The sequence below is a fragment of the Carettochelys insculpta genome, chromosome 3, assembly GCF_033958435.1.
Source record: "Carettochelys insculpta isolate YL-2023 chromosome 3, ASM3395843v1, whole genome shotgun sequence".
Taxonomy (NCBI): Eukaryota; Metazoa; Chordata; order Testudines; family Carettochelyidae; genus Carettochelys; species Carettochelys insculpta.
The window spans coordinates 52,917,815-52,944,674 of record NC_134139.1 but is presented as its reverse complement, the minus strand read 5'-3'; the positions used below and the strand labels follow the sequence as shown (position 1 = coordinate 52,944,674).

Here is a 26,860-nt window from a genome sequence, read left to right as displayed (position 1 = left end):
TTCTCAGTCAGGGGTCCAGGTACCCTTTGGGGTACGTTGATCAACTCATCTAGATATTCACCTAGTTCTACAACAGGCCACATAAAAAAACACCAGTAAAGTCAGTGCAATCTAAAAGCTCTTTCAGGAAATGGCTTTTTCTACTGCTTCATATGCCTTATGCTGAAATGTAAGTACTACATTTCCATTGCAATTCATGTATTTGCTAATAAGATGGTCGAAAGTCTGCAAGTTTGCAGTAGTAGTCTTCTGTCATATTTTTGCAGGGTTTTGTAAGTAGTTTTGAAGTGAGGTGTAACTTGGTGGTATGTGAAACAAATCTGACTCCTGAAAGCAGAACAGTAATCTGGAAAGGTTGAATAGCACTTGCTTGAAGACCTCAGATTGCCTTAGGACCATGTTTCCCAACCAGTGGTACACATACGCCCAGAGGTATGTGAGAAATGTCTGGGGGTACTTATAATTTTTTTTGTAAAAGGGGTACTTTATAAAAAAAGGTTGAGAAACACTGGCCTAGACCTGAACTAAATGTTGTTTGAAGAGGCTGAAATATTTGCTTGATGTACTTTTCCCCTCTGTCAGTGGTGCTGGGATAATGTGTGTGTGTGTGTGTGTGTGTGTGTGTGTGTGTGTGTGTGTGTGTGTGTGTGTGGAATGGACATGGGGGAGGCTGAGAACCATTTAACCAAGCTGTAAACCTTGTACATGATGGAAACCATTTCAAGCCACGGTCTGAGGCGGCCACCCCCACATCCCTTGTTCTTGCACCTACGCCTTCTCTTCCTCATTTTCTCACTGTTCTGTGCTTTGGGATCCTTGCCCACCCAGAATCAAGAGGAAGGGATTTCCAGGCCTACTTCTTCAGGTAGTTTTGGATTGGTTTGGGATCAGGATCTGAAATCTGGGGTGACTGTTTCCAGGTCAAACCACAAAGCTGAACATCCTGAGCAACTCATGAACATCACCTGTCACTACAAAGAAGCTCTTGCCAAAGTGATTAAACTTGTAGCCTTGTTATGAGAGGTGGAAATTACACTATGGCTGTGTATCAACGGGCAATTGCATGACAAAACTTTTGTTGTTCAAAGGAAGTAAACTCCTTCTGTCTTCCTCCCCCCAGAGGAAAAAAAAGACAAAGGTTTTCCTGTAGCAAGTACAGGCGAGAACAGTGAGTTGTTGCATAGTGTGTACGGGGAGGAGGTGATTGAAAGCCATTTAATCAAGCTGTAAACACTGTATGTGATGGAAAGTGCTTGAAGAAAGGGGGTACTGCAGCCACCTCAGCACTACTAGTTCACCACATGGTTGTTGTCAAAAGAGTCAACATCCTGCGGCTACAATGCCGTACCTTTAGCAACACAGCTGTGTCAGCACGGCTGTGTCACTAAAAGTTGTGTAGCATAGGCAAAGCTTTAGAGATGGGGTCAGGGCAAAGGTCTGCATTTAAAGCCCTTTGTCTTGAGTGTCTATATTTTTCTTTCTTTCTTCCAGCCTCTGCATAACTTCTTCGGAATGGTGCAATGGTTTGAAAGGCAGAATGTTTATTCCACTGAGAACTAGAGAGTCAGCTGCTGCAGCCAGGAAGCTCCTTCCCCGGAAAGCTGTTTGGATTTTTGCAGCACAATAAGGAGTCACTTCTTGTTAGGGCTTGATATATAAAGTCAAATCACATGTTGCTTTTGAAAATCTTGGCCTGCAATCTTAATCTTAACCTCAGGCTGTATTATATATAGCTACACATAACTAGATATATATTACAGAGAGAGAGAACACAAGAGACAGAGCCTTGGTTAAGATTAAAACAGCAAGCCAAGATTTTCATAAGTGACATGATTTGTCTGGCTCAGTTTTGGGGTGCCTATTTTAAGATGCCTTCAGGGAGCCTTATTTTCAGTGCTGAACATGTTTTGCCTTAAAGGGCCTGATTTTTAGATGTCTCAAGCTGGGTTCCCCAAAAATGGATGCAATTGCTGGGATCATTTTAAACAATGGCTTCAGGCAGTGTTCAAACGGGGCCCAGCCCCAGAAAGCCTTACTTCTTTGCCTAATCCTTTCTGCTCTAGCAGCACAATAGAAAGTGAATTGAACTCTTCCACTGAGCGAGACAATGTGGAATTTGACCAGTGGTTATGCAAAGGATTTAGATGCTATACATAAACAAATATTGGCCTGAAACACCTGCTTCTTATCTTACAGGTGGAAGAATGACACTTAACCTTAGATTTCACACTTTGTGGTTGGATAGTTCCTCCTCTCCTACTCCTGCAATAATGACTTATGCATTTCCTGCTGGAGCCAAGAGGACAACAAATTACATGAAAGCTTGCAGCAGTCAACAAACCCTGCTCTGTGGCAACAAAAACCACAGGAGACCAACAACTACCGAGTACAGGAGAGCCAATAGGCTTACTGTGGAGGTCATAGAAGGCATGTGTACTATAGCCCTGCTGCACCTGTACCAGGGACTGACATTCACCTTGGCAGTGTTTACTCAAGGTAGTAGAGTTCTCATATAAAGGAGCACGGGAACAAAACTGAAGCACACATCTATCACCTTGTCACAGGAGACATTACAGGTAAAACCTCACTTTTCTGTTCTACTTATTTAAAGATTAATCAGAACTACTGGTACTGGGAAAGCATCAAAGACCCATTGGAAGGGATCTGACATAGGGAGATGGGCTGGGATTCTAATTTAGTCCTTGAGCTATAGTGTTCTCTGGAGGATTTCCTTCTATGGCTCCAAAGTGAGAGGGAGTGAGTGGTGTTTTTAAGGAAGGAAGATGGGATTGCTTTCCTTTGAACAACGTCTCTGTGAAATGGTAAATTATCTGAAGCACTCAGAAGTGGAGATCCTAAACTCAGGATGACTGCACACAGCTAATATATGCTCTAGTGAAATGAGGCAGATAAAACGTAACCAGCGACATCCTATATTGTGTATGCAAAATGAAAGAAGCTTGACTGTGTCAGTAGTATATGAGAATTTCTCATGGACAGCTAAGAATTAGAAGGCCATGTTATATGTAAGGCAAGGTAACCTCTGCTTGACTTACAGTGTTGTTGAGGAGTTTCTCTCATGGCCAGCGGTGGTATTGGCTTTCACACAGAGCACCTGGGAGGCAATATAGTGCATCTATCCAGTGATTAATAAAGTAATGCTTTTGTACCTTACAGGAGCATTGCGAAGCTAATTCGTTCGTGAATTAACAAATAGTCCTGTGATACCTTGGAGACTAACACATTTATGTGGTCACGAGCTTTTGTCCACTTCGTAGGATGAAAACCCTGGAGTCTGTTTTTCCTCTCCATTTTTCATCTGGGGAAGTGAGTTTTGTCCATGACAGTTCATGACCAAATAAATGTATTAGCCTCTAAGGTGCCACAGGACTGCTTTTTATTTTTGCCACTACAGATAAACCCAGCTACCCCTCTGAGACTAATTCATTCATGTTTATAAAGGGATTTGAGATCCTTGTAGAACAGGGTGTAAAAAGGAAAAAAAAAAGGACTTTGCCTGCTATTGCATAATACAGTCTGTAGTTAAGGTTAAATTTGTAGATACACGGGGAAGAGGAGGGAGAAGTGGGCAGGAGCTGTTGATTTGCCAGCATTCTCACAACCTGCAAGGCTAAGTTCAGTTGTTTTTTTCCTAAGAGAGACAGACCCAATTGGGCTAACATCTGGTGGACGTGTTTTTAAAAGATGGATTAGGAAAACGTTCTGAAGGGCCATAAAAGAGGCTGAAGAGTTCAAACAGGAAGCAGAAACAGTGTGTTTCTTCTTGCTTGCTGGCTTGTTTCTACTTTGGACTCAGTGGAAAGCTGCAGCAAAAAGCTGTAATATTGCACCAAAAATGAGATTAGAACAACAAGAAGGTTGCAAAGCCAAGTACTCCGAAGGTAGGAAATGCCGGAATGGAGGGCAGCTTTAACTCCGTGTCCTTGCGCGTATGTGGTACGAGGCAGTCTTTAATGTTGGGATCACTAAGGCAGGAGTTCTGGTTTATCCCTCTGGCTAGGTTTTGTCTTTTCCTGCGATGAAGGGGTGGGGACAATCTACTGTGGTCCCCGAAGAATGATGTCTGGAAGGGCCACCCTTTGCCTCTTCCAAACACAGAAGCTGGTTTGATGCCCACAGTGAAATTCCTCCTTGGGCAGGGGTCCAGCACAGGGCACCGCTCAAGTCTCACACAAACCCAGAGTCACCCCTGCCCTGTGCCTTGTGTAGTCTTCACATTAGTGGACAGCGATTTTCAGAAGCTGCCAGATCAGAATGGTGTCATTTTGTACCCACTCTGTACGGGTGTAAATAACTCCACCCCTGCAAGGCAGTAGGCAATCAGGCTCTAATTAAAGTTAAGGGGAACTGCGCCACTGACGTCAGTGGGTGCACTTTTGAATCCTGCCAACTTAAGTGGAACTGAAATGGCTCCTGGGCCTGTCAGGTGAATTTCCGCCAGACAGAGCAATATCTTGCATGTCTGTGCAGATGCATATCCAAACATGATTCCTGCAAAGCTGAGGAAGTTGTTCTGCAGGAGGAGGTAGTTTAACTGTCTTATCTTCTTCAAGCCAGTTGCTAAATTATTCCCAGTGTGTTAAACAATGTAATTAAACACATACAGGCAGGCTAAAAACTCTTGTTCTCCATCAGAAGAGGGAGAGAGCATGCGTCAGCCCCAGCCTTCAAGCTCTGTTAGTTTTAATTTGAGTTGTGGAATTAGTAATCAGTTTGGCTGGAACACTGTTGCAGGAAATAGATCTTAGCATGCACAAAGCCCAGGTAGCGTTTCAAATGTATTTGTTAAAGAGAAACCATTCCCCGTCGTGTTATGGTACATTCTGTGGGATTTATTGCCACTGTGCTGAAAGATGCGAGCCAAAAAGGAATGTTCTCTTTTTATGTCAGCTAGGCCTATTTCTGAACTTCATCTGATATCTTCTACATGGAATTGCTTTATACCCTTAAGACAAGACAAGACAAGACATTCCATGTCTTTCCAAGTGATTGTTAAAAGTTCCAAGAACCCTGGTACAAGGCCCAAAGGGACTTTCAACATCCACAAGAAGAATAAGACTCTAAAACACACGGGGAAGCTATATTAGGCATTTCAGTGAATATGGATTGTTTTTTATATACCCATGTAAAATATTATTAACAAAACCAGAAGCCATGCTCTTACCTGAACAGCAGAGCTTCTGCTCTCTTTGGGCAGTGTTTGGAGGTGAATTAAACCAATAGAGATGAGCAAGACACAAGAAATAATTCTGCTCTACTCTGTACTGCTCAACTGGAGTAGTGTCCAGTTTTGGGTACCACATTTTAGGAAAGATGCAGAGCAATTGGAGGAGGTCCAGAGGACAGCAACTAAAATGATTGAAGAGCTGGAAAATATGACCTATGAGAGATTAAAAGAATTGGGTTTATTTACTTTGAAAAAGAGAAGGAAGAGAGGGGACAGGGTAGCAGCTGTCAAGTACCTAAAGGGTGTTCCAAGGAGGAGGGAGAAAATGTATTTTTAGCCTTTAATGAAGGACAAGAAGCAATGGTCTTAAACTGATGCAAGGGAGATTTAGATTGGATATAGAGAAAAAATTCCTAACTGCCAGGGTGGTGAAGTATTGGAATAAATTGCCTAGGGTCATTGTAGAATCTCCATCACTGGAGATATTTAAGAACAAACTGGATAAATATTTAACAAGGATGATAATGATGGTGCTTAGTCCTGCTGTGAGGGCAGAGGGCTGGACTTGATGACCTCTAGAGGTTCCTTCTAGTTCTATATTCTACAATCATTTGATAATAGAGGTCTCTTCATTTATCAAGGAAGGCATAACAAGCTCCAGTGCTTGGGAGCTGAAGCCAGACAAACCTGAATTACAAGTAAGACAGACTTTTAACAGTCAGGGTAATTAGCCATTGGAACAATTTACCAAGTGAGCTGGTGGCGGCTTTTCTGTCACCTGAAGTCCTTTGCATCAATACCGAAAGCCTTTCTAAAATATCTTGTGCAGCTCAAACAAAAGCAGCAGTCGTTGGGCAGGAGTGGGGAGGCCGTGCGGCCTGTGTTCCACAGGGTATCAGATCTGATAATCTCAGTGATCCCCTTTCACGTCACAGTCTATGAATCCTTCAGCCAGCATGAGCAGTGGGCTTCAACACAAAAGGTTGTGACTGAAGGTGCTGACATGGAAGTTGAGTGGTTTGTCCTGTCAGGGATAGTACTCAAAGGAACAGTCCATATTTTTGGAGAGGGGTGAACTGGTTCAGATAAAATGAGAACTATGCTGAGATTTAAATCTGCCTTGGAAATGTGTGGCTTGGAATAACTATACCCTTCAGAGCCTTTGAGTGTGTCTACACTCAGAACTAACTTCAAAGTTAATTTCGAAGTTAGGCACTACTTCGAAGTAGACTGCAGAGTCTACACACATTTTCCCTTGTTTCAAAGTTAACTTCAAAGTAAGGGAGCCCAACTTCAGAGTCCTTACTCCATTCCTAGGAATGGACAGTGCCCTACTTTGAAGTTTAACTGTGTGTAGACACTCAACTTCAAAGTCTGCAGTTGTACTTCGAAGTTATTTTTGTTGTGTAGACACGGCCTTTATGAAGTAAGGGGTTCTTAGTAGGCTTTATTTCTTGGCTTGAGCATTCTTGCAATAACAGAATACCCTGTGTGACAGTGTGTGTGTGAATGTGCCCATTTGCAGCTTTGGGAAGCATGCAAGACTGATACCAACAAGAAGCTTCATGCTCTGCTTTTGTGCAAAGTCAGGAACAAATTGCTCGGTAAAACTCTGGGTCTCCAGCAAACCTGGAGAACTTCTCCCCCTCCTCCTCTCATGGCCAGTCAGGAACAGGGCTGGAAAATTAAGCAGAAACCAGGGAGTATACTTGTCTGTCTGAGGTCCCATATTTGTGGATTCAGGGTGATAATACAGACTTTTCTTCTGACTTGGCCCCCCGCTCTTCTCTACCATTCCCGGCTATTGGTGATACATTTGTGAGCTGTTCTGCTGTGCTCTGTGGCAGTCCTAAGAGGTCCACAGGAAGGGTCACTTCTACTTGAATCTTCCTCAGCAGCAGTGCTCAGTGTTCTGTCAGCCAAGAAATAGACAGGGCTTCTGTGTAGCATCAGGACAAGTCATTTGCATGCATCTGGCATTCAACAGCAGCCAATGAGAAGTCTCACCCAGCACTGTCAGGAAGAGCCTTTCCCAGATGATAGATGCTTATTTTGTAGCAGAAAAAGGGATTTCTAGCTGATAGACCGAAATATCAGAACAGACCCAAATCTGGGCAGGGCAGTAGGTTTCCAAATCCAGATATGACTCTAAACTTCACAGCTAAAACCCTAACTCAACTTAATTCCCCATCAGAATCAATGGATCTATATCCCCCAGACTTGGGAAAGTGTGTATGAAATCTAGGGCTGGATTTTTTTCCTCCTTGTTATTTGAGATCCTGTGCTAAAGACACAGACATCCTGAGTCTTTCCACTAACATCAGTAGACTTTGAAGCAGACCCTGAGGCAGGGCAGTGGTGGGGAGAAGGGGAATTTCTCTCTCAGCTGGACAGTGCCACATGCATCTGAGTGCGGGCTAAGCAACCAAGCATTTAAAAGTAAACCAAAAGAACTCAAAAAATGAAAGTAAAACCATGCCATGCACAAAAGTCACCAACAGTGGAAAGTGGTTTTTGGGCCCATTACAAAGCAATGGTCTTTGGGCTACCATTGGGCTACCATTCACCTCATGTAACACCTTCCCAACAGCGATATGCCCTTCTCCACCTTGATGTCCAGAGCCCTACTTCCCACACCACAGGCTCTTTATACCACCTCTAACTCAGTAGTAATTCGGAGTTTCATGGATGCTTTGCTCTGGAAGACTGAGAACTAGATTGGAAGCAATGGAAGTGCTGGTTCAAGATAAAAACTAGGTGGGATTGTACTGCTTCCCTTTCCCCAGGCGTTTCTAGAGTGTGGAAGGGTTTTGTCATGACTACCTCTTCCAGATGCTGGAGTAACTGCTCCTCTCTGCGCATTCTCCCTCTCCCTGGAGAATGGTGTCCTGGTTTGCGTCCCACCAGCTGTGCGTTTGGAGGGCAGCATTTCAGATGTGGCCATTAATGGTGACTGACCCTCTTTTTCTTCTCCATGGGACACAGACATGCTGCCTGTCCCTGGAGACCGGTACCAGCAGCTACAGCAAGGCTGGCAAACCCAGGAGAGGACTGGAAGCCTTCAGAGCCCTCAGAAATTTAACAACCAGGACTTCACCCACCTGCGAGCTTACTGCCTGAGCCGAGGCCTGCTGTTCGTAGACGACACCTTCCCAGCCGATGTCAGTTCCATCGGTCCCAATCTGCTCTCAGAAGACAAGCTGAGCCGCATACAATGGAAACGACCAACCGTGAGTTCCCTCCTCATGGCTTCCAATAACAATGCTGGTTCCCTGGGTGAATGGCTGCTGGCTACATCCCTGTGTGGAGGGCTTTGTCCAGCTCTGCTGACCCAAGGGAAGCACTGGGAAGCATCATTTCTTATGTATGGACCCCGGCTCCCAGGCCTGTGGTGGTGGGGGAGGGCTGGTGTTTCATGTGCACTAGAGGGTGAGGCGGAGTGAAAGGTGCATGCTGCTTCATGGGCAGGGACAAAGCAGGATAATGAGCCAGTGAGCTTAGGGACTGAGACTGCAGCCAGCCCTTCTGAAGGGGCACTAAGGGATGTGTCCTGGCCTATGTCCCATCACCTGTCCAGTGGTCTGCCACAGCCTCGCCCTTAGTTTGAACCACTTCATTCCAAATACTTGTTCCAAGTGATCAGTCGGTGATCTGCCATCCTTTCAATTTCTACCCCAGCCTCTTCCCTGCCCTGAAGACCTCCCTGTGTTTTTCAGTTAGTAGAAGTCAAGATAAATCACTTAAGTAGAAGTTTTCATTTCTTTTGGGGTTTTTCTTGTATATTGGATCAGATCCTCAACTGATGTGGCCCCATCAACCTCAGCTGAACTGCTCTGGATTCTGTCAGTTGAGATCTGGCCCATTCTCTCCGCTGTCGAGCACATACTCAGATCGTGCTCCATCATTCCCTAAAATCTGGAGGGAAAGCCTTACAATCCATCCTAGTTCTGCAAAGTTGGGGAGGGTGAGGGCACATTCTGGTTCCACCTCTACCAACCTCATCGGGCCGACTGCAGGGCTTGGTGTCAGTCAGACCTTCCCACTTTTTTCCTAACCTAGATAGCTCTGCACTCAGCCTCCCTTCAAACAGTGATGCAAGTAAACAAAAGTTCTTACCGGTACAGGAATGATTCTATGATTCTACGATTCTAGGAACGGGGTGGGCAAACCAGGTAAAGGGACATCACATGACCTCCCCATGTGACTCCACACCACCCCCAGCCTGAGACTCCCCCACACTCTTTTCCCTCTCTTTCCCATCCCACATTCCTTGGGAGCTGGTGTGGAGATGTTAGGGGCAGTACGAGGAGTGCTGACAGTTCTGCTCCTTTCCCCACAGTCCCTCCCGGTCCCACCCCTCCACAGAGCCCCTGATTCTCTATATATGGGGCGGGGGGGCAAGGCTGGAAGTTCTCCTCCTTTCCTCACTGGGAGGGGCAACGGAGAAAGAAGCAGAATGCCCACAGCTCCTCCGGCTGCTGTAGCTCCACCAGTCCTGTACACAGAGACACAGCAACAGTGGAGGGGCAGGGTATGGCTGGGCAAGGAGTCTTTCTCCTGCACGCCATGCTGGCTAAAATACCTTGCTGGTACATCGTACCAGACCTGCCCAGCCCACTGGCCCCACTGCCTTCAGGCCTGCAGGTGGGTCATGGAGTTTCCAGTGAGGGGTCTGAAACGGGCAACATGTCTTTTTCTGGTGGCTAGAATCACAAACCACAGAAATGAAAAGAACCTGTTTCCCACTTCTGTCCCCATGCTAGTGTCTTGCTTAGCCCTTTGGTCCATTTTCTATTGGTTTGTCCAGACTACTGTTAAAAACCCCTGGGCATTGGGACATTACCTCTTCCTTCGGCAGGACTATGGTACAGTTGAACACATCATTCAGCCACTGAGTATAGCTGCACCCACATGCAGCAAATTTCCCCTCACTATATTTTCTCAATAGCTTTCGTTAGCTCTCCCTGAACATCTAAAGTCTGGTTAGAAATCTGACTCTGAATTAAAATAGCACCTTGGTCCTATTCATCTCTCCTCAGTCTGTGTCTTCTGAGTCATAGAGTGTCTGATTATTTAAGTGGCAGATAATTTTTACTTCTGTTGGTGATCCTGATCCAATGCAGCAGCTGAGGAGCGAGCTGCCTTCTATTTTACCCTGTTTCATCATCAAGAGAATTGCCAATTACATTCAGTGTCTGGAATCTTTATATCTCTGTTAATGTGCAAAGCAGAAAGGAAACAGCTTGATTTTCAGACACTGCTGTCAGGCAGCAGTGACAGTCAGAGGCAACTTGTTTTGACGTGTAAAATGAACCAATTTGATCCTAGAGTCCTTGAGGGGAATACATTGGGAGAACCAAGATGTCACTCGTGGGCAGTGGGTGAAGGCCAGGCTTGAGGAGGGAAGCCTCAGCCCTGTCCCTACCGTGCTCACCAGAGCCCAGCCCCTATTGCGGCTGCTGGCCCCAGTTCTGTACCCCCAGTTCCTTCCGTTATGGTGCTACTCCCTCACCCAAGGCGATCGCATCTCATCCCCACAGTGCTAGGCAGGCACACAGCCTCAAATGCCCCGCTTCCCACTCTCAGAGCATTGGGCGGCCATAGTTGTCCTGCAGCCCTGGGAGCAGCTGGGCAGCCCTGTGACTCTGGGCCCGGGCAGTTGCACTGCAGCATCAGCTTTCCCAGGTGGCGAGAGCACTGGTTGGTGGGGAAGCCACACTGCAGATGGAGCCCCAGCCTTCCAGCCACCCTGTATTTTTGGCCTTTGCCTGTATTACTCCTGCCCGTGGTGTTGCTTTTCTTGTTTGTATAGTACCAGCTGCACTTCAAGGCTACGTCTACACGTGCAGCCAACATCGAAATAGCTTATTTCGATGTTGCGACATCGAAATAGGCTATTTCGATGAATAACGTCTACACGTCCTCCAGGGCCGGCAACGTCGATGTTCAACTTCGACGTTGCTCAGCCCAACATCGAAATAGGCGCAGCGAGGGAACGTCTACACGTCAAAGTAGCATACATCGAAATAGGAATGCCAGGCACAGCTGCAGACAGGGTCACAGGGCGGACTCAACAGCCAGCCGCTCCCTTAAAGGACCCCTCCCAGACACAGTTGCACTAAACAACACAAGATCCACAGAGCTGACAACTGGTTGCAGACCCTGTGCCTGCAGCATAGATCCCCAGCTGCCGCAGAAGCAGCCAGAAGCCCTGGGCTAAGGGCTGCTGCCCACGGTGACCATAGAGCCCCGCAGGGGCTGGAGAGAGAGCATCTCTCAACCCCCCAGCTGATGGCCGCCATGGAGGACCCAGCAATTTCGACATTGCGGGACGCGGATCGTCTACATGGTCCCTACTTCGACGTTGAACGTCGAAGTAGGGCGCTATTCCTATCTCCTCATGAGGTTAGCGACTTCGACGTCTCGCTGCCTAACGTTGAAGTTAACTTCGAAATAGCGCCCGATGCGTGTAGACGCGACGGGTGCTATTTCGAAGTTGGTGCCGCTACTTCGAAGTAGCGTGCACGTGTAGACGCAGCTCAAGAGTGGCAGTGCGGATTAAGGCCCATGTTTTCAGACCCAGTTGCTGATTTTGTGCCCACAGAAAGGTGCGTGCTCTTATTTGCACCTTCACAATTGTACACACGCCTGTTCCACATGTGCAGTTTCAAGCATTGTTATTGTAGCTGAGGTGCTCATACTAAAATAGGCTGCAATCCTGTGGAAAAAAATGTCTGTGATTACAAGCTTACAAATGGCTTCATAATTACAGCTGGATAAAAAATTGTGGACAAATATATCGTTTACCAAAAAGCCGTTTCAGACAGAACCAAATTTTTAACCAATTTGTGCTGAATTCAGCAAATAGCAGTGGGTGAAAAAAAACTAAATAGATATAAATGCTAAAAAGTCGGACTATATAATTTGTAATAATTTTTTAAAATGAAACTGTTGGGTGGTTCTTTACTTTCAAGCCCTTTTTCATTTTTTTAAATTTGTCAAACTTGAATTGAAAAGAAATGGGTCCTTCTGACAAAATCATTTTGGGTCCATCAAAGCATTTTTTGTCAACTCTAAATTAATTTGGGGGGAGGCGTTCATTTTGTCAAGAACCTGCCCCTCCCAAATTACTTCACATTAACTCAAAACAATATTTTATTTTATTTTGTTCAGGCAGCAAAATGAATGTTCAGTTATTTGCACAGCTCTAATCACAACGCATATGCACAAAGGGGCTAAATAAGGATTGCACAGACAGCATTAATTCTGGCATTTTTCTGAGATGAGTGCTCGACTTTGCCCCCTTAAAAACATTCTTTCAATGTGTGTATAAAAGCACTATATTTCAGTAGTGCCAGCATGCTGCAACAGAGATCAGGATCCTACTGTTCTAGGCACTGCACAAATACTTTACTACAGTCCATCCTGATTCAGATGCATACACAGTCTGAGGCCAGACAACATGTGGGAAGGATAGAAGACTAGAATGAGAGTTAGGGGTTCTCTTCCTGGCTCTGCAACTGACCTGCTGGGTTTCCCTGAGCAAGACACTTCTTTTCTCCATGCTTCAGGTTCCCTTCCCTGAGACACCCTATCAGCTGACACATCCATTTTAAATTATCCTTTTTATCTAATGCCTATGAATCACCCAAGTTAATATTGACGGCCACCCATCTCTCTCTGCCACCCACCCAGCCTGGCCTGGCACACACACATGCTGCGCCCTATCCTATCTCACTGTAGGGCCACATTCTAATGCCCTAACTCTGCCCTTCTGTCCTGAACAGTGGAACAGCTCATGGAGTCACATCCTACTCGGCCTGAGCTAATCTGATGGTTGGAGATCTCTTTTGGGGCAGCGATCATCTGTAAGTGTGTTTGCATGCCTAGCACAGGCAGACTCTGACTCTGAATGTGTCAGTTGCAGAGCCAGGAAGAGAACCCCTGACTCTCAGTCTAGTCTTCTATCCACTGAAGCCTGCAGCCTCACTACTAGTGGGAAGCATGAAAAGCCCACTCAGTGTTCCCGTTTGCCTAAAATAACAGCTCCATTACATGGAAATAGCATTTCCCCCCTGAGATTGTTTCACATAAGTGGCGTCTTTGCCTATTTAAGCTGACTAAATCAGACTGAGACTTCAGACTGAATTAAATTCTGGAGTTGGGGAAGCCACTTGATAGACTAGCTTGCACTCAGAAGTTTTGCCTGAATAGCTGTACTGGCAAATCTTTCCTACTATAGATTAAGTCATACTGGGATACGTGTTTTGCAGGTGTAGCTTATTCCTCTAGCCTACGCTGCCTGCCATAAAGAAAAATAGGGCACAGCCAGAAAGTTCATGTAGGGGAACCTAGATCTAGAGCTGAATAAAAGTGAAGAGTAGGTGATATATTAAATGTCTCTGTACTAGTGGGTTGCACATCTCACTGACCTCTTTGCTTTTTAAGTAGGAGTATAATCTATTAAGTGAATGCCCACACCCAACACCAGTGCAGGATTTAAGACCTCTTCCAAGTGCTGGAGCTGTGCTCTGAGACAACCTTACAGATACGGTTGATATGTTATCATTGGACTTTGATTAATAACAATGCTATGCTTAGTTTATTGGTTTGCTTTTTTCTACCAAACAATTCTTCCCTGGCTACATGACTGCTCTCTAGGCTTATTCCAAGATAGCAATTCATAGTAGCCCTTTATTATTCTTTGTACTATTTTGTGTGCATGGCACTTCATAAACATAGAATAGACAAGGCTTCCTACTCCATGGAGTGTACAATCTCTGGGCCATTTACAGGGTGCAAATTCAGAGTAACTCTAAAAGCAATGAGCTGACTCTGGATTAACATCCTTGTAGCTAAGGGCAGAATTTGGCCCTCAGTCAATAGGTTCCTTTCCACTGACTCCAAGGGCTTTGGCTCAAGCCCTGAAACCAGCAGTGCAATGAACTACAACAGAGGTTGATGGGAAGTTGGGTGAGAAGTAGAAAGGAAAGAAGTAACAGTAAACAAAGGAAAGGTTTTACTGACTGTAGGGGAGTCTAAAATGCTCTGGAGGAGTTGAGGAATGCCTTTTTTCCACTATTCTTCCACAGGTCCTTTGGATGCATTTGCATAGGAGGCAGATCTGTGTTCCCCTCTTTTGCACTCCTGCTGACTCTTTGCATGGTGTTTGTGTCTGGAGTTATTTTCTTGTTAACTTCTGGCTTATTGTCCTAACAATGGGACTACAGCTGCCCATGAGGAGATACCAAGTTTAGCCTATAAAACCCTGGTGTGAGAAGCTGCTGTTCAGCAGGCCATGATTTTATCTGCATTGAGGACTTTGGGAGGCAAAGTAAAACTCGGGTGAAATGCAAAGATAAGGCGCAGAGGATGGACATTGCTGCTTAAAAGTACCACAAGAAATATCAGTGGAGTTACTGTAGAAGCGTGGATCCAAACATGCCTATAGCCCTATTTCAAATGCCAACCTACCACTCATCCAATTCACGTACCTTATTAGTTTTCTTTAAAAATCTGTCTGTAGCTTTGGTGTTTCTCATGCTGGTGGATTGTGATGTCTGTGTGGTTTGCTGGGAAATAACTGTCTGCCTTGCCCCGTTTTACACTAATCCCCCTAAAGCCATATTGATTAGCAAGTGGTAACGGCTTGAGTTCCTTTGTTGTTTTCCTGGTGGGCACACTGCTCAGCATCCAGTAACTTACCCTGCTGACATTTATGGCCTGATTGTCAAAGAACCTCAGCGCTCCCTGAGCTTCTGGTGTGCAGGGTCCCCTGGAAAATCTGCTCCCTTTAATTAGAGGCTTGAGCCAGTCAGTGAGAAGGTTGCCACCAACTTGCATGAAAACTGAATTCAACGTTTGGCGCCTGAATAGGAGCTGAGCCATTTTGAAAATCTGGGCCCTTAGACCTCAATAAAATAGATCAGCCAAAGACTGCAGTGGTTGCTCCTCATTTTGCCCACTGCCAACATGGAGAATAACATATCTGAAGAAAAAAGCAGTCCAATAGCACTTTAAAGACTAACAAATAATTTATTAGGTGGTGAGCTTTCGTGGGACAGACCCATTTCTTTCAGACCATAGCCATACCAGAACAGACTCAATATTTAAGGCACAGAGAACCAAAAATAGTAATATCGAGTCTGTTCTGGTATGACTATGGTCTGAAGAAATGGGTCTGTCCCATGAAAGCTCATCACCTAATAAATTATTTTGTTAGCCTTTAAAGTGCTACTGGACTGCTTTTTTGTTTTGATAGTATATAGACTAGCACGGCTATCTCTCTGTTACTGTATCTGAAGAAATAGGTCTTTCCCATAAAAGCTCATCACCTAATAAATAAGGTTAGTCTTTAAGGTGGTACAGGACGGCTTTCTTTGTTTTGGTGAAGATAGAATAACATGGCTTCCTCTCTTAGAACACTCACAACTGAGCACGTAACTTGGGCTGTTTTCACACTGGGTTAGTCTTTGTGTGGAGAGAATTACTGGTTGCCTCTAAGCAAGAAGCATCCCTAATGAGTCAGCTGAATTCTCACTCGAGAGCCAAATACTTTGCCATCTCAGAGGGCTGCACTGAAATCTGTTGCTAAGTCCAAAAGGTGAGTTGCAGTGTGAATTGCCATAATGTGCTAATAGCCTCTCTAGTCTTTTCATGGGGTTTCTGGCTCTGGTGTTAGTGTCAGGTCTGCTATTGTATTCTCCCACAATATTCAGTCCATTTCACTGGAGCAGTTTCCTACCCTTACTGAGATCTGTTTATTTATTTAACTTGCTGGTATGTGATGTACAAGCAATGATCTGTCACAAATCCACAGCTGCCAAGACTCCACTATTAGGACTATGCTGCCACTTCCCAGCTACTCATGGCAAAACTGGGGGAAGGAGGAATAATACAGTGATGAATTATTAACTAATGGTTATTTTTTATTCTGGTTCTTGGTCTTCCCATGGTGCGTTGGGGCCCCATTGTGCTAGGTGCTATAGAAACATGGGCTCAGAGTGACAGTTCCCTCTGTGAAAGGTTTACAATGCAAACGGACAAAGCTTGGGAGAGAGTTGGAGACACAAAGAAAAGAATTTGCCCAAGCTCATGCAGCAGGCCGGTAGCATAGCTGGAAATAGAGCCCTGGTTTTGTGGTGCCCAGACACACAAGTATGGGCAACCCAAGAGGACTAATTGACAGACTCGTGAATGGGAGGAGGACACCTGCATCATTCCGAGACCCTGCCAGGAGTCTCACTACTGGGGGATCCTTTACAGGAGCTTGAAGCATCAGTACTGGTGCCACGTACCGTTCATTGGCTGGTCAGGGCTGCACCGCACCATCTCCCCACAGAGGGATTTGGATGGGTGCGTTCAGTTCCTAAGAAAACATTTCAGGAAGTTAACTCTTCCCACCAGAGTTCAACTCGCTCAGCCCTGTGAGTCACATCAGATGTTAGGCTCATGTTTGTGCGGAAGGTTGTCAAGTTGAATGTGTAGGAGGGAACACCCAGCCCAGCTTAAAGAAGAGCTGCTAAAATTATTTTTCTAACCCCAGCTGTCAAATATTTTACACCTCTTATATTTTGTTGCTTGTGCAGGCATGTGCATTTGCTTCTGCATTTAGGATTAAATGCCGCTTCCGAACATAGTTACTCAACAGGCACATATAACAAGAGTCACATGTCTAGAAGACTCAGATATTTGAATGAGCATCTTCCTACCATAAATACTAAGGTCCCAGGGAATTATTTCTTTAATCCTAAAACAAATATACAGATGGGGAGTGGTACAGGCTCGCCATTAATTCCTGTCCTTGATTTGTTTCTCTTGTAAGCACAGCCTGGTTATGTCTCACGATGCAGTCCATGGTCAGCCTCCACGTCAGACTGCCCTCAGTTTTGTTTGCATTATTTTCCTGGACATCCTGGCATCTGTGTGTCTTCTGCTGGGTCCCCACTATCATAAACTTTTGAAGTGTAGCTAATCCTGGACCATGAGTTCGTATCCTGATTCTCCCTCTAAATCTATGGTAAAATGAGCTGCCTTTATACCTTCAGTCATTCAAAAACCTCTCTTTTCTTCAGTCTCTGGCCTTATTCTGTCTCTTTCATGTAAAGCAGCTGGTTCCAGCCCATACAGTAATACCGTTAATATGCTAGTTGGATAAATTTTCACTTTGATACCATATATAATATTTTTTCTCAGTCCATAATTTTGCCAGTTTCTGTGCAGCACTTGTAATTAAGGCACACCATCTTTTAACCTCATCCTTCATCGAGCTGTCAGCAACAATCAAGCTTTCTAGATGCACATAAGATTTTACTTGGTCTACAGCTTTCCCATGCCTTTTCTTCAATCTTTGATGGATTGCCCCTTTTCCAAGTTGTAACTACTTTGTCTTATTTGCATTTGCTGTATGTTCAAGTAGACTGCTACCTTGGAAAACTGAAATGCAAAGAGTATCCTCATAATTCAGAAGCTCTGACAGTGGTATGATACTGTTTGCCTAAGCTAATAATCTTAACCCTAGCCTATCCCATGTTATGTTCTGCAATCTGTCTAACATTCTTAGTGAAAATCAAGGGTCATTCCATGCCTCCTTGTCTTGCACTGAACTTTGAGTTTGGAATTAAACAGGATAAAAAAATTAGGCATGCAGGGCTGAATTCAGAGGCTTTTACTCTTTAATGATCCAGTCAGAGCTCTTAGTGAATTCAGAGAAGCTTTTGCATGAGTGAGACTAGAATAAAAAAAGCTCAGCAGTTTAGTCTGAAAAATCATGCACAACTCTGGATGCCTTGCCAGTGGTCTCAGCTTTCTGAAGCCCTCTCTGCAGACACATGTACCTGCCTCCCCTTTTCCCTTTACTGATCCCGAGTCCCCATACCTTTGGTTACTACATTGGAAGGTGTAAAGTTCTCCTCCTCTGCAGGGCTAGCACCCACTCCCTAACTCAAGGAAACAGCACGGCTTGTTGGAGCTGCTTACAGCCCAGCTGTCATGGTGAGGAAGGTGTTAAAAGAACCTCACAGACACTAAGGCCACAAGGGATCACCGTGATCATTCTAGTCTGACCTCCTGCATGTTGCAGGCCACAAAACTTTACCCACCCACTTAATGGACCCCAAACCACTGCTTGATGTACTGGAGTCCTCAAGTTATGATTTAAATAGTAAGTCTTCTCCTCTTCCAGCAGAAGGCAGAATGGCTGAGAATGTCAGGCCACAGAGACAGTAATTCTTCCACCCCTTGTGAGATGGCTTAGGGATGGAAAGCCTGAGTTTCTCCTTTTCATCTGCATGTTGCAGGTAGCAAGTGGAAAAGTCCAAGGCCCTTTTCTTACTCTACAGGGGGCCAAACAGTATCAGAGAGCTGATTTCTGACCAGGTGGGTTATAGGGTGACAATAAAAATAAATACCAGTACTTAACACCTATAAGCTGCGTCTACACGTGCACGCTACTTCGAAGTAGCGGCACCAACTTCGACGTTAGGCGGCGAGACGTCGAAGTCGCTAACCTCATGAGGAGATAGGAATAGCGCCCTACTTCGACGTTCAACGTCGAAGTAGGGACCGTGTAGACGATCCGCGTCCCGCAACGTCGAAATTGCTGGGTCCTCCATGGCGGCCATCAGCTGGGGGGTTGAGAGATGCTCTCTCTCCAGCCTCTGCGGGGCTCTATGGTCACCGTGGGCAGCAGCCCTTAGCCCAGGGCTTCTGGCTGCTTCTGCGGCAGCTGGGGATCTATGCTGCAGGCACAGGGTCTGCAACCAGTTGTCAGCTCTGTGGATCTTGTGTTGTTTAGTGCAACTGTGTCTGGGAGGGGCCCTTTAAGGGAGCGGCTGGCTGTTGAGTCCGCCCTGTGACCCTGTCTGCAGCTGTGCCTGGCATCCCTATTTCGATGTGTGCTACTTTGACGTGTAGACGTTCCCTCGCTGCGCCTATTTCGATGTTGGGCTGAGCAACGTCGAAGTTGAACATCGACGTTGCCGGCCCTGGAGGACGTGTAGACGTTATTCATCGAAATAGACTATTTCGATGTCGCAACATCGAAATAAGCTATTTCGATGTTGGCTGCACGTGTAGACGTAGCCATATAGTGCTTTCTCTTTTCAAAGCATGGTAGCAGCAAAGAGAAAGCACTATAGCAGCACTTCATAATTCACCTGGAGTAGATCTCAGAGGTGGGGTGTCTGAAGCTTTGGATGCCTGTACAAAGCAAATCTGTAGGGCTTCTGCAGTTCTCTGATCCCTGCTTATAAACAGTCATGAATTTCAAACACGCAAAATGCCACTTCAGTGAAGCAGCAAACAATGATTTTGCAGGTTATCAGTTGAAAGTGATATAAGAGACTGTACAGCTGTGAAGCATGCACTGCTGGTAAGTATTGGATATTCACACCAGTCTTCGCTTTCCTTCTTTTTCAGATGATAGAGAGAGATCCCCATTTAATCATGGATGGAGTTAGCAGATTTGATATTGTTCAAGGAGAAATCGGTAAGACCAAAGGTCTGTTTTGGGGAGGCTAACCTAAGTTGTGGACCGGGGTCCTTTCTTTTGCTGCCGTCTGAGAGTTTAGTATGGCTTACTGCGTATGCTCACACATTCACAGAGAACCCATCCCAGATATTAAATATGACTTTATTTTACCGCACCTCTGGGCCAAGGAGCTTTGGTGTCTAATTGATTCCCATCATTATTTATGTTTGCCTAACTATGGGGGCAGAAAGGTAGAGCCGGACCAAGGAGAAAATGACATTCCATGGGCCATATACAACCCTAGTGTAAAGAGGGTACAACTCTATGATGTGCCCACTTGTACCAGAGTTGAATTTGGCCTTATGACCCTGAAGTCCTTGTCTGATAACTCACAGCTTCTCTTTTCCACATGGTGCTCTTTTACAGTCTCTACTGACCAGTTTTCTGCTCCGTGCACCAGATCTTTATCCTGCTGTAGCTCCATCTCCTCCCACCCCGCAGCCCATGGTTGTGTCTCATTTTCAGCGTAACCTCTGGGTCCTCTTGAAGAAATAGCACGTCTTCCAACTGCTCATCCTGTACAGGCAACCACCAGACCCTGGGCTAGGCTGAACAGTTGGATGATGTGCTATTTCTTCAAGAGGATACCAACAAAGGGAAGGAGCTTCTGTGTGATGCCCAAGTGCCTCCACACAGCATCTTTGACTCCTCCTTCCTTCATGACAGTCAGATAGCATAGAGATGGATAAAGGATGGAAACATAAATGGATGGATGACAAGATGGGAGCCTGCTCCCTGAAGCAGTGTGTCTCTGACTCTTGGACAGCCTGCCCATGTTTTGTTTTTATCCAGACTGGTTCTACCAGTCCTTCTGCAATAACCCTCTTTTCTAAGGAAAATGGTGAGGAAGATACAGACTGGGGTGGAGATCTCAAACCTGGCTTTCCTGGCTGCAGGCCTCAGGGCTCCCCCACAGCACTGGGAAGCCCAGGCTGTTGCTCCAACCTTCTGCCATCCCCCCATGGGGCTGGAGCACACAAAACGACTCACCTGGACCCTCCAAGGCTCAAGTGTAAGAGGGGAATTTCTTCTCAGCTGGGGACCATGTCAGTGAATGTTCTCTTTTTTTGCTCCTCACTTGTATGCAGCCCCTGAGTGATTTGTGTGTGGACCAGTGGCCCCTGACCCAAAAAAGGTTTCCCACTCCTGATGTAGTCCCTGGCAAGGCAGAAGGATAATATGAAGCAATAATTGTAATTGCATCTGGTTTGTTACTTGTCTCCCTGAAGGTGATTGCTGGGTTCTGGCTGCCCTGGGATCTTTGACATTACAGAGGCAATTTCTGGAAAATGTTCTGCCAAAGGACCAAGGGTTCCAACACAATTATGCTGGGATTTTTCATTTCCGGGTAAGTACTATCCACCTGTCACCTGGATTGTCATTTAGGGCAGTAGTTCTCGATCTGTGGGGAAATACAGTGGCTAAGGGGTCCATGAAAGACTTACACTGAAAATAGACTGAATAGAATTCACCTATGTATATAGACAACAGCTGGCCAAAGTGGATAAATTCCTGGAGGTTAGGTCCATGAATGGCTATTAGCCAGGATGAGTGAGGAATGGTGTCCCTAGCCTCTGTTTGTCAGAGGCTGGAGATGGATGGGCAGGAGAGAGATCACTGTTTGGTTCACTCCCTCTGACACTGGCCAATCAGCAGCCTGGATACTGAGCTGGATGTACCTTTGGTCTGACCCAGTATGACCATTCTTATGTTCTTAATACGTGGAGTAGTGCTATTGTTCCACCTGCTTTGGGGGGAGAAGTTTCTGAACTACAATCACAGATCCAAGCATCCCTGAATTTTGGGGAGGTTCAAAAGATGATCACCTGGCACAGGAATTTGCAAACAGTCCCTGATTTTTCTCATGGGCCAAATCAACCCCCTCGAGGCTGACATTCACAAATGCCAGGCTATTTGAACTCGGTTCTGTATATTGTGGGTGCAGCCCAGTGTTCCCTGTAAGCTGTGCACTTCGGGGGCTGCTCAGAAATAATTCAAATGCTGCCCAGTGGATTAGCAGATAGCCCACCGAGATTTTTGTTTTCCAGTGGGGGTGGTGCACATTCTATGTATGCCTTACTGCATACAAAACTGATTCCACACACGGATGGAAAAAATGAGAGGGAACATTGCCTGCACCCGTTTTTGCAGAGTGCTGTTTTCATTCATCAGTGCAGGTCTGTGTTTCAGGCAAAAATTCTCCCTCTGTTTCCAATCTGACAGTTATGACTGACAGTAAATCTGGGTTCATTGTCTGTTTGAGCTTTTTATTTCTGCGTGCTGCAGTTTCACCTACCAGCTTCCGTCACAAGCCCTTTGACACTGCTAAGGTAGCTGTTTTTGATACTTTAAGAATGGCTCTGATACTAAGGGACAATTTTTGTGGAAGAAATTGAAATTTACTAATCTTGAAATACTCCGAATCCCTCACATAGCTACGTTACCTTTTTATGTGCACACTTACTCAATTCTGAGAGACTGGATGGGGCGAAGGGCAAGCATCATATGACCTGTCCCTGGAAGAGTTAAGATAAGAAGGAGATATTACACAGGAGGATCACAAAGTCCCAGAAACTAAAGATGGAAATGAATCATTAAATCATCTTATCTTTTGCCTGTTCCCAAAGAAAAACTATTCTCAGGTGTATTCTCTTTTACTTCGTCCAGTCGAAAGATGATGGTGCTAGCAAGGAACTTTCACAATTTCTCCTGAGAGACTATTCCCTGGTGTGATAGCTCTTTGTTCTATAATTCTCTTGTTATTCAGTCTCAATTTCCTTGTGTTACATTGCTCCTAGTAATACTAGGGGGTTCAATCTTGGCTTATCTTCAATATGCAGAGAGACACTAAACAGAATAAACCAGCTGACCATACATTATAATGAGATAAATTAGGATTTCTGTCCTGAAGTTTCTCTGGAAGATTATTTAAGAGAAAGCAACAGCTGCATTCAAGAATCTTCATCCCATGTGGGCTGTGGCCTCCTTTTGGAGGGGATATGGTAATGTGGAACTTTGGGATATGCTAAGGAGGCGCTGCCATGAATATGCAGCACCTCATAAGCATAATGGTGGCCATGCAAAATTCAAAACTGCCGGTTTCGAAATGCATGCTGCCCGTGTAGCCGGGGACCTTTTGACCACCTGGTTTTGGGAAGAAGGGGCTTTTGAAATCAGGAGTCTGTTTCAAAAGGCGCCCCCCCACCCCGGCTACACGGGCGGCGTGTGTTTCAAAACCAGCAGTTTCAAACCGTGTGCAGCTGCCATTATGCTAATGAGGTGCTGCATATTCATGACAGTGCATCATTAGCATACCCTGAAGTGCCACATTACCATAGCCCCTCCGAAAGGAGGAGCTAGTGTGGCCACAGCCATGGAGTTCACAAATAATATCTGTGCAGACGAAACTGCTGATCCTCAACACAAATGCGAAGAGTATGCTCTTGTATGGATGCAAGACCTGGCGTACTAAAAAGTCTTCAGATCACAAGCTACAGATATTCATAAATAGATACCTGAGGTACATCCTTCACTTCAAATGGCAAGACTTGGTCACAAATGAGGAGCTCTGGAACAGAGCAGGACAAGAACCACTTGACATTCAAATCAAGAAAAGAAAGTGGGGGTGGCGAGTCCACGCTCTCACAAAACCATCATCCGGCATAGTCGTTCAAGCTCTCACATGGAACCCACAAGGAAACCAGAAAAGAGGAAGACCTCAGACAAAGTGTGGAGATCTACTGAGATTGAAGGACAACAACTGGGGTGATACTGGGGTCAGCTAGAAGTTTTGTCCCGATACAGAGTGAAGTGGAAGAGGTTTGTAGATGACCTACGCTCCACTCGGCGTACAAAGGTTTAAGTCAAACCTTGATGCTCAAGCAGTACAATTGCATTCCAATATTTGAAAAAAATGTTTTCCCCATCTTCTCACCTGTAAATCAGGTCAGATCACTTTTCTTTTCTTGCAACAAGCAGCCAAGACAAAAATGGATTGAAAGTATCACTTCAGCAATACCTTTATATCATCTCCACAAAGGTATTTTAGTGGTGCCCACATTGCAGGTCTCAGAATTCAGTTCCAGGTGACATCACAAACAAGGCATCGCTTTTCATTAGTAGATGTAAAGACTGTCTTCCTATAGTATCCTTCATCTGTCGGGACCTCAAAGCACTTTACAGAGTAAGAGTTGTAGAAGACTTCCAGCAAAATGCTGAACCTGCCTCAACTCGAGTGCGGTCAATGGGAGTTAAGGAGGGGAGGGGGCTCATCATCTCATAAGGATTTGATTCTATGTCTCAAATTTTATCCATGTTGTGACTACATTGAAGTTAATGGAGTTACATCAAGGATGAATAGAGCCCATAGTATGTACTGGAATCCCTTCACCAGTCACAGAAACACAGCTAGCTTTGGGGTGGAACATGGCAGCCACTGGAACATTATCCTGTAGGTCAGAATAAGAAATAAAAAAATATTTTTTATTCAGCTGAAACCACTGGAAGAATTAAGGCAGACAGAATGCAACTGCCTGAGGTGGAAATCACCCATGGCACCAGGATTAATGTCCTTGCTCTTGTGAAAAGTTTGATGGAGGATTGAATGACATGTGGTCAGAACCTCAGTTTTGGGGATCCTCCAAGAAGTTCTGCCTAATGCCACAGTAGGTCACAACCCTGCCTACAATGGCAAGGGATTTTCTTCCTGGCTGCTCCTGGCTCCCAATCCTTGAAGCTTGCCACCGAGAGAGAGAGAGACACACACACACACACAAAAAGGACAACTACTTTTAAAATCAGGAAAATGTTTCCCGTTTACATGAATTGGCACAATAGTGGATAGAAGCTACCTCAGTGGGATCCTTCTCGATTCAGTTCATGGTCATTTCCACAGCTGTAACACCTAAACTTCTGAGATCTGCCTCCAAAATCTCAGAAATCCCACCAGGCCAAAAGTTGTATGTTAAGCTATGGTCACTGGGGTCTGGGTGGATTCAGAGAGCAGAGTGCCCCCTATTGAATGATGAGCATCTCTTCTAGCAACAGCCTGAGGTTTCCCTGGAGGACTCCCACCAAAGTGCTAGATCTTCTAAGCTTATGAGACTTGACAAGGTCACAATCCGAAAGGGTATGACAATCAGAAAATCAGCAACACTCCTTATAACCCAGAGAAAACTAATAGAAAGAGAAGGTAATTCAATAAGCGGATGCCCTCCTAAATTTTATAAATCCCCAAACAAGATGCAAAAGTCCTGTTGCGCTCTGAATTTCACTTTTGGCTTTCTGGACTCAAACTGTAGTGATCTCTGAGCACCAAATTGTGTATACTCTAGAAAGATGTTTGCCTGAGAGGTTTGGACATAAGGTGCTGCACAGAGGTGAGACTCAAATCCTTTGTACCTACAGACCTGCTGTGTACAGGCTGGCTCTTGCGATGAGCTCTCCCTTCCTTCTGGAAGAAAAGGGATCCTCCTTTTGGAAGCACAGTCACCAAACTGCTCTCTCATCTGTGTCTTTCTTCTGGGTAGATGTGCCTAAATCAAAGAGGGACTGAACCCAGGGCCTTTTGTCCAGCTGGACGTGCCTCAAATTTGGGTATTTCATAAGAAGTAGATCCTGCATTCAAATCAATTCTGGTTTTACTTTTGCTAAATCTAAACACTGCTCCTCATCTCTCCTCAATCTAAACTAAAGGCAAAATTTGGGCTGAGAGAGGCTAGGGAGAAAGATCAAACCTGCTTTCCATTTAGGACCCTGAGCTAGTATGCCTCTGAGGGTACTCACTGCAAAAGGCAATGCTACTTAACCAGAACAATGCATCCCTGTTATTTTTGCACACACTGCCATGGAAATATAGCCATGCTGGGACCAAGTGATCCCTGGAGTTACAGCTCAGAAACCTGTAGCATTACCACAAGTATGGATCTGGCCTGCTGTGATCAAAGTCCTGCTGCATCACATTCATTTGCTAATGACTCTAGCCACATTTCTGTTAGTTCATCCCCCACTATCACTCTCCAGCTGGACCTGTCAGCAGAGCACCTGTTCTGTTTAGCTGCTGAAGTGGCCGATTGCCTCCTTTTAATTTATCAAACTGATGGATCACAGCTCCAGCTGTGCTCTGCCTGCCCAGGACAACCCATGTCAAACTTTAGAAAGATCTAGCTCTAGAGAGGTTTGAGACACAAGAAAGAGAAGGAAAGGAACTAACCAGAGACCAGCTCTTGGTGAAGGGCATCTGTGGATGAGAGAGGTCCCCAGGAGAACCTTTATGTAGAGCTGAGTAGTGAGGCATGCTACTTTGGAAACTTAGTTTTCTGCCTTTTCAGAAATACCTGCCTCGTAAGTATACCTCATAATACTTATATAGTACTTACCTGTGACAATACTTATTCATCTAAATATACTTTTTGTCCCAAGTAATTCCAGAGCACTATGTGCCCAGAAATGCCATGCCACAGAAATGAAAGATAACACCTGTTTCGCAGTACACTGCAACCATACAAAATTGCTTAGGAGAGACAGCAACAAGGTTACTTACATTCATGGCTTAGATTAAGACTTGAGCTATTTCTGGAGAGACTGTCATTCAGCAGCTCTATTTACTCTGATGATAAGGTTTCTCTTTTCTTTTGTTTATCTAGTTCTGGCATTTTGGAGACTGGGTGGATGTGGTGATAGATGACCGGCTGCCTTTTCTCAATGGGAGATACCTATCTGTTCAACCTCGCAGCAGAAATGAATTCTGGCCATCTCTTCTAGAAAAAGCATATGCCAAGTAAATATACGTGCTGAATCGGTCTTTCCCACTATCATTGAGTCTTGTGCTTGTGTGGCTATTTGTTGTGTCAGTGGCTTTGCAGAAAGTCCCTTGTGTAGTGTTATCCAGGACCACAGTCTAGTATTCTGAGCACTGGATATACAATGAATCGTGGCTGCTCTGACTCACATAGGCTCAGGACTGTCAGTTTTAAACTGAAGAGCTAAAGTTCCCAGGTTCTCTTCTGGGATTTTTTTGGGAGAACCAGTTTGGTCCAGTGGATAGGACATTGGTGTGGGGGATGAAGAGACCTTCCTTCTATTACTGGGCCAGTTGCGTAGCTCTGGAGAAGTCCCTTCACCTCGGTTTTCCTGCACACGTT

The 26,860-nt window shown here is 45.2% G+C and overlaps 1 protein-coding gene across 1 annotated transcript in view; it reads left to right on the top strand.

Moving 5' to 3' along the window:
• Nucleotides 1–397: 397 nt before the first annotated feature.
• The window catches only part of CAPN13 (calpain 13), a 65,808-nt gene continuing 39,345 nt past the window's right edge, over nucleotides 398–26,860 (top strand). The window contains exons 1-6 of the mRNA XM_074988407.1: nucleotides 398–432; nucleotides 2,519–2,581; nucleotides 8,172–8,418; nucleotides 19,607–19,676; nucleotides 20,948–21,066; nucleotides 26,363–26,496. Coding sequence (XP_074844508.1) covers nucleotides 398–432; nucleotides 2,519–2,581; nucleotides 8,172–8,418; nucleotides 19,607–19,676; nucleotides 20,948–21,066; nucleotides 26,363–26,496 — 668 coding nt within the window. The remainder of the gene's footprint in view (nucleotides 433–2,518; nucleotides 2,582–8,171; nucleotides 8,419–19,606; nucleotides 19,677–20,947; nucleotides 21,067–26,362; nucleotides 26,497–26,860) is intronic.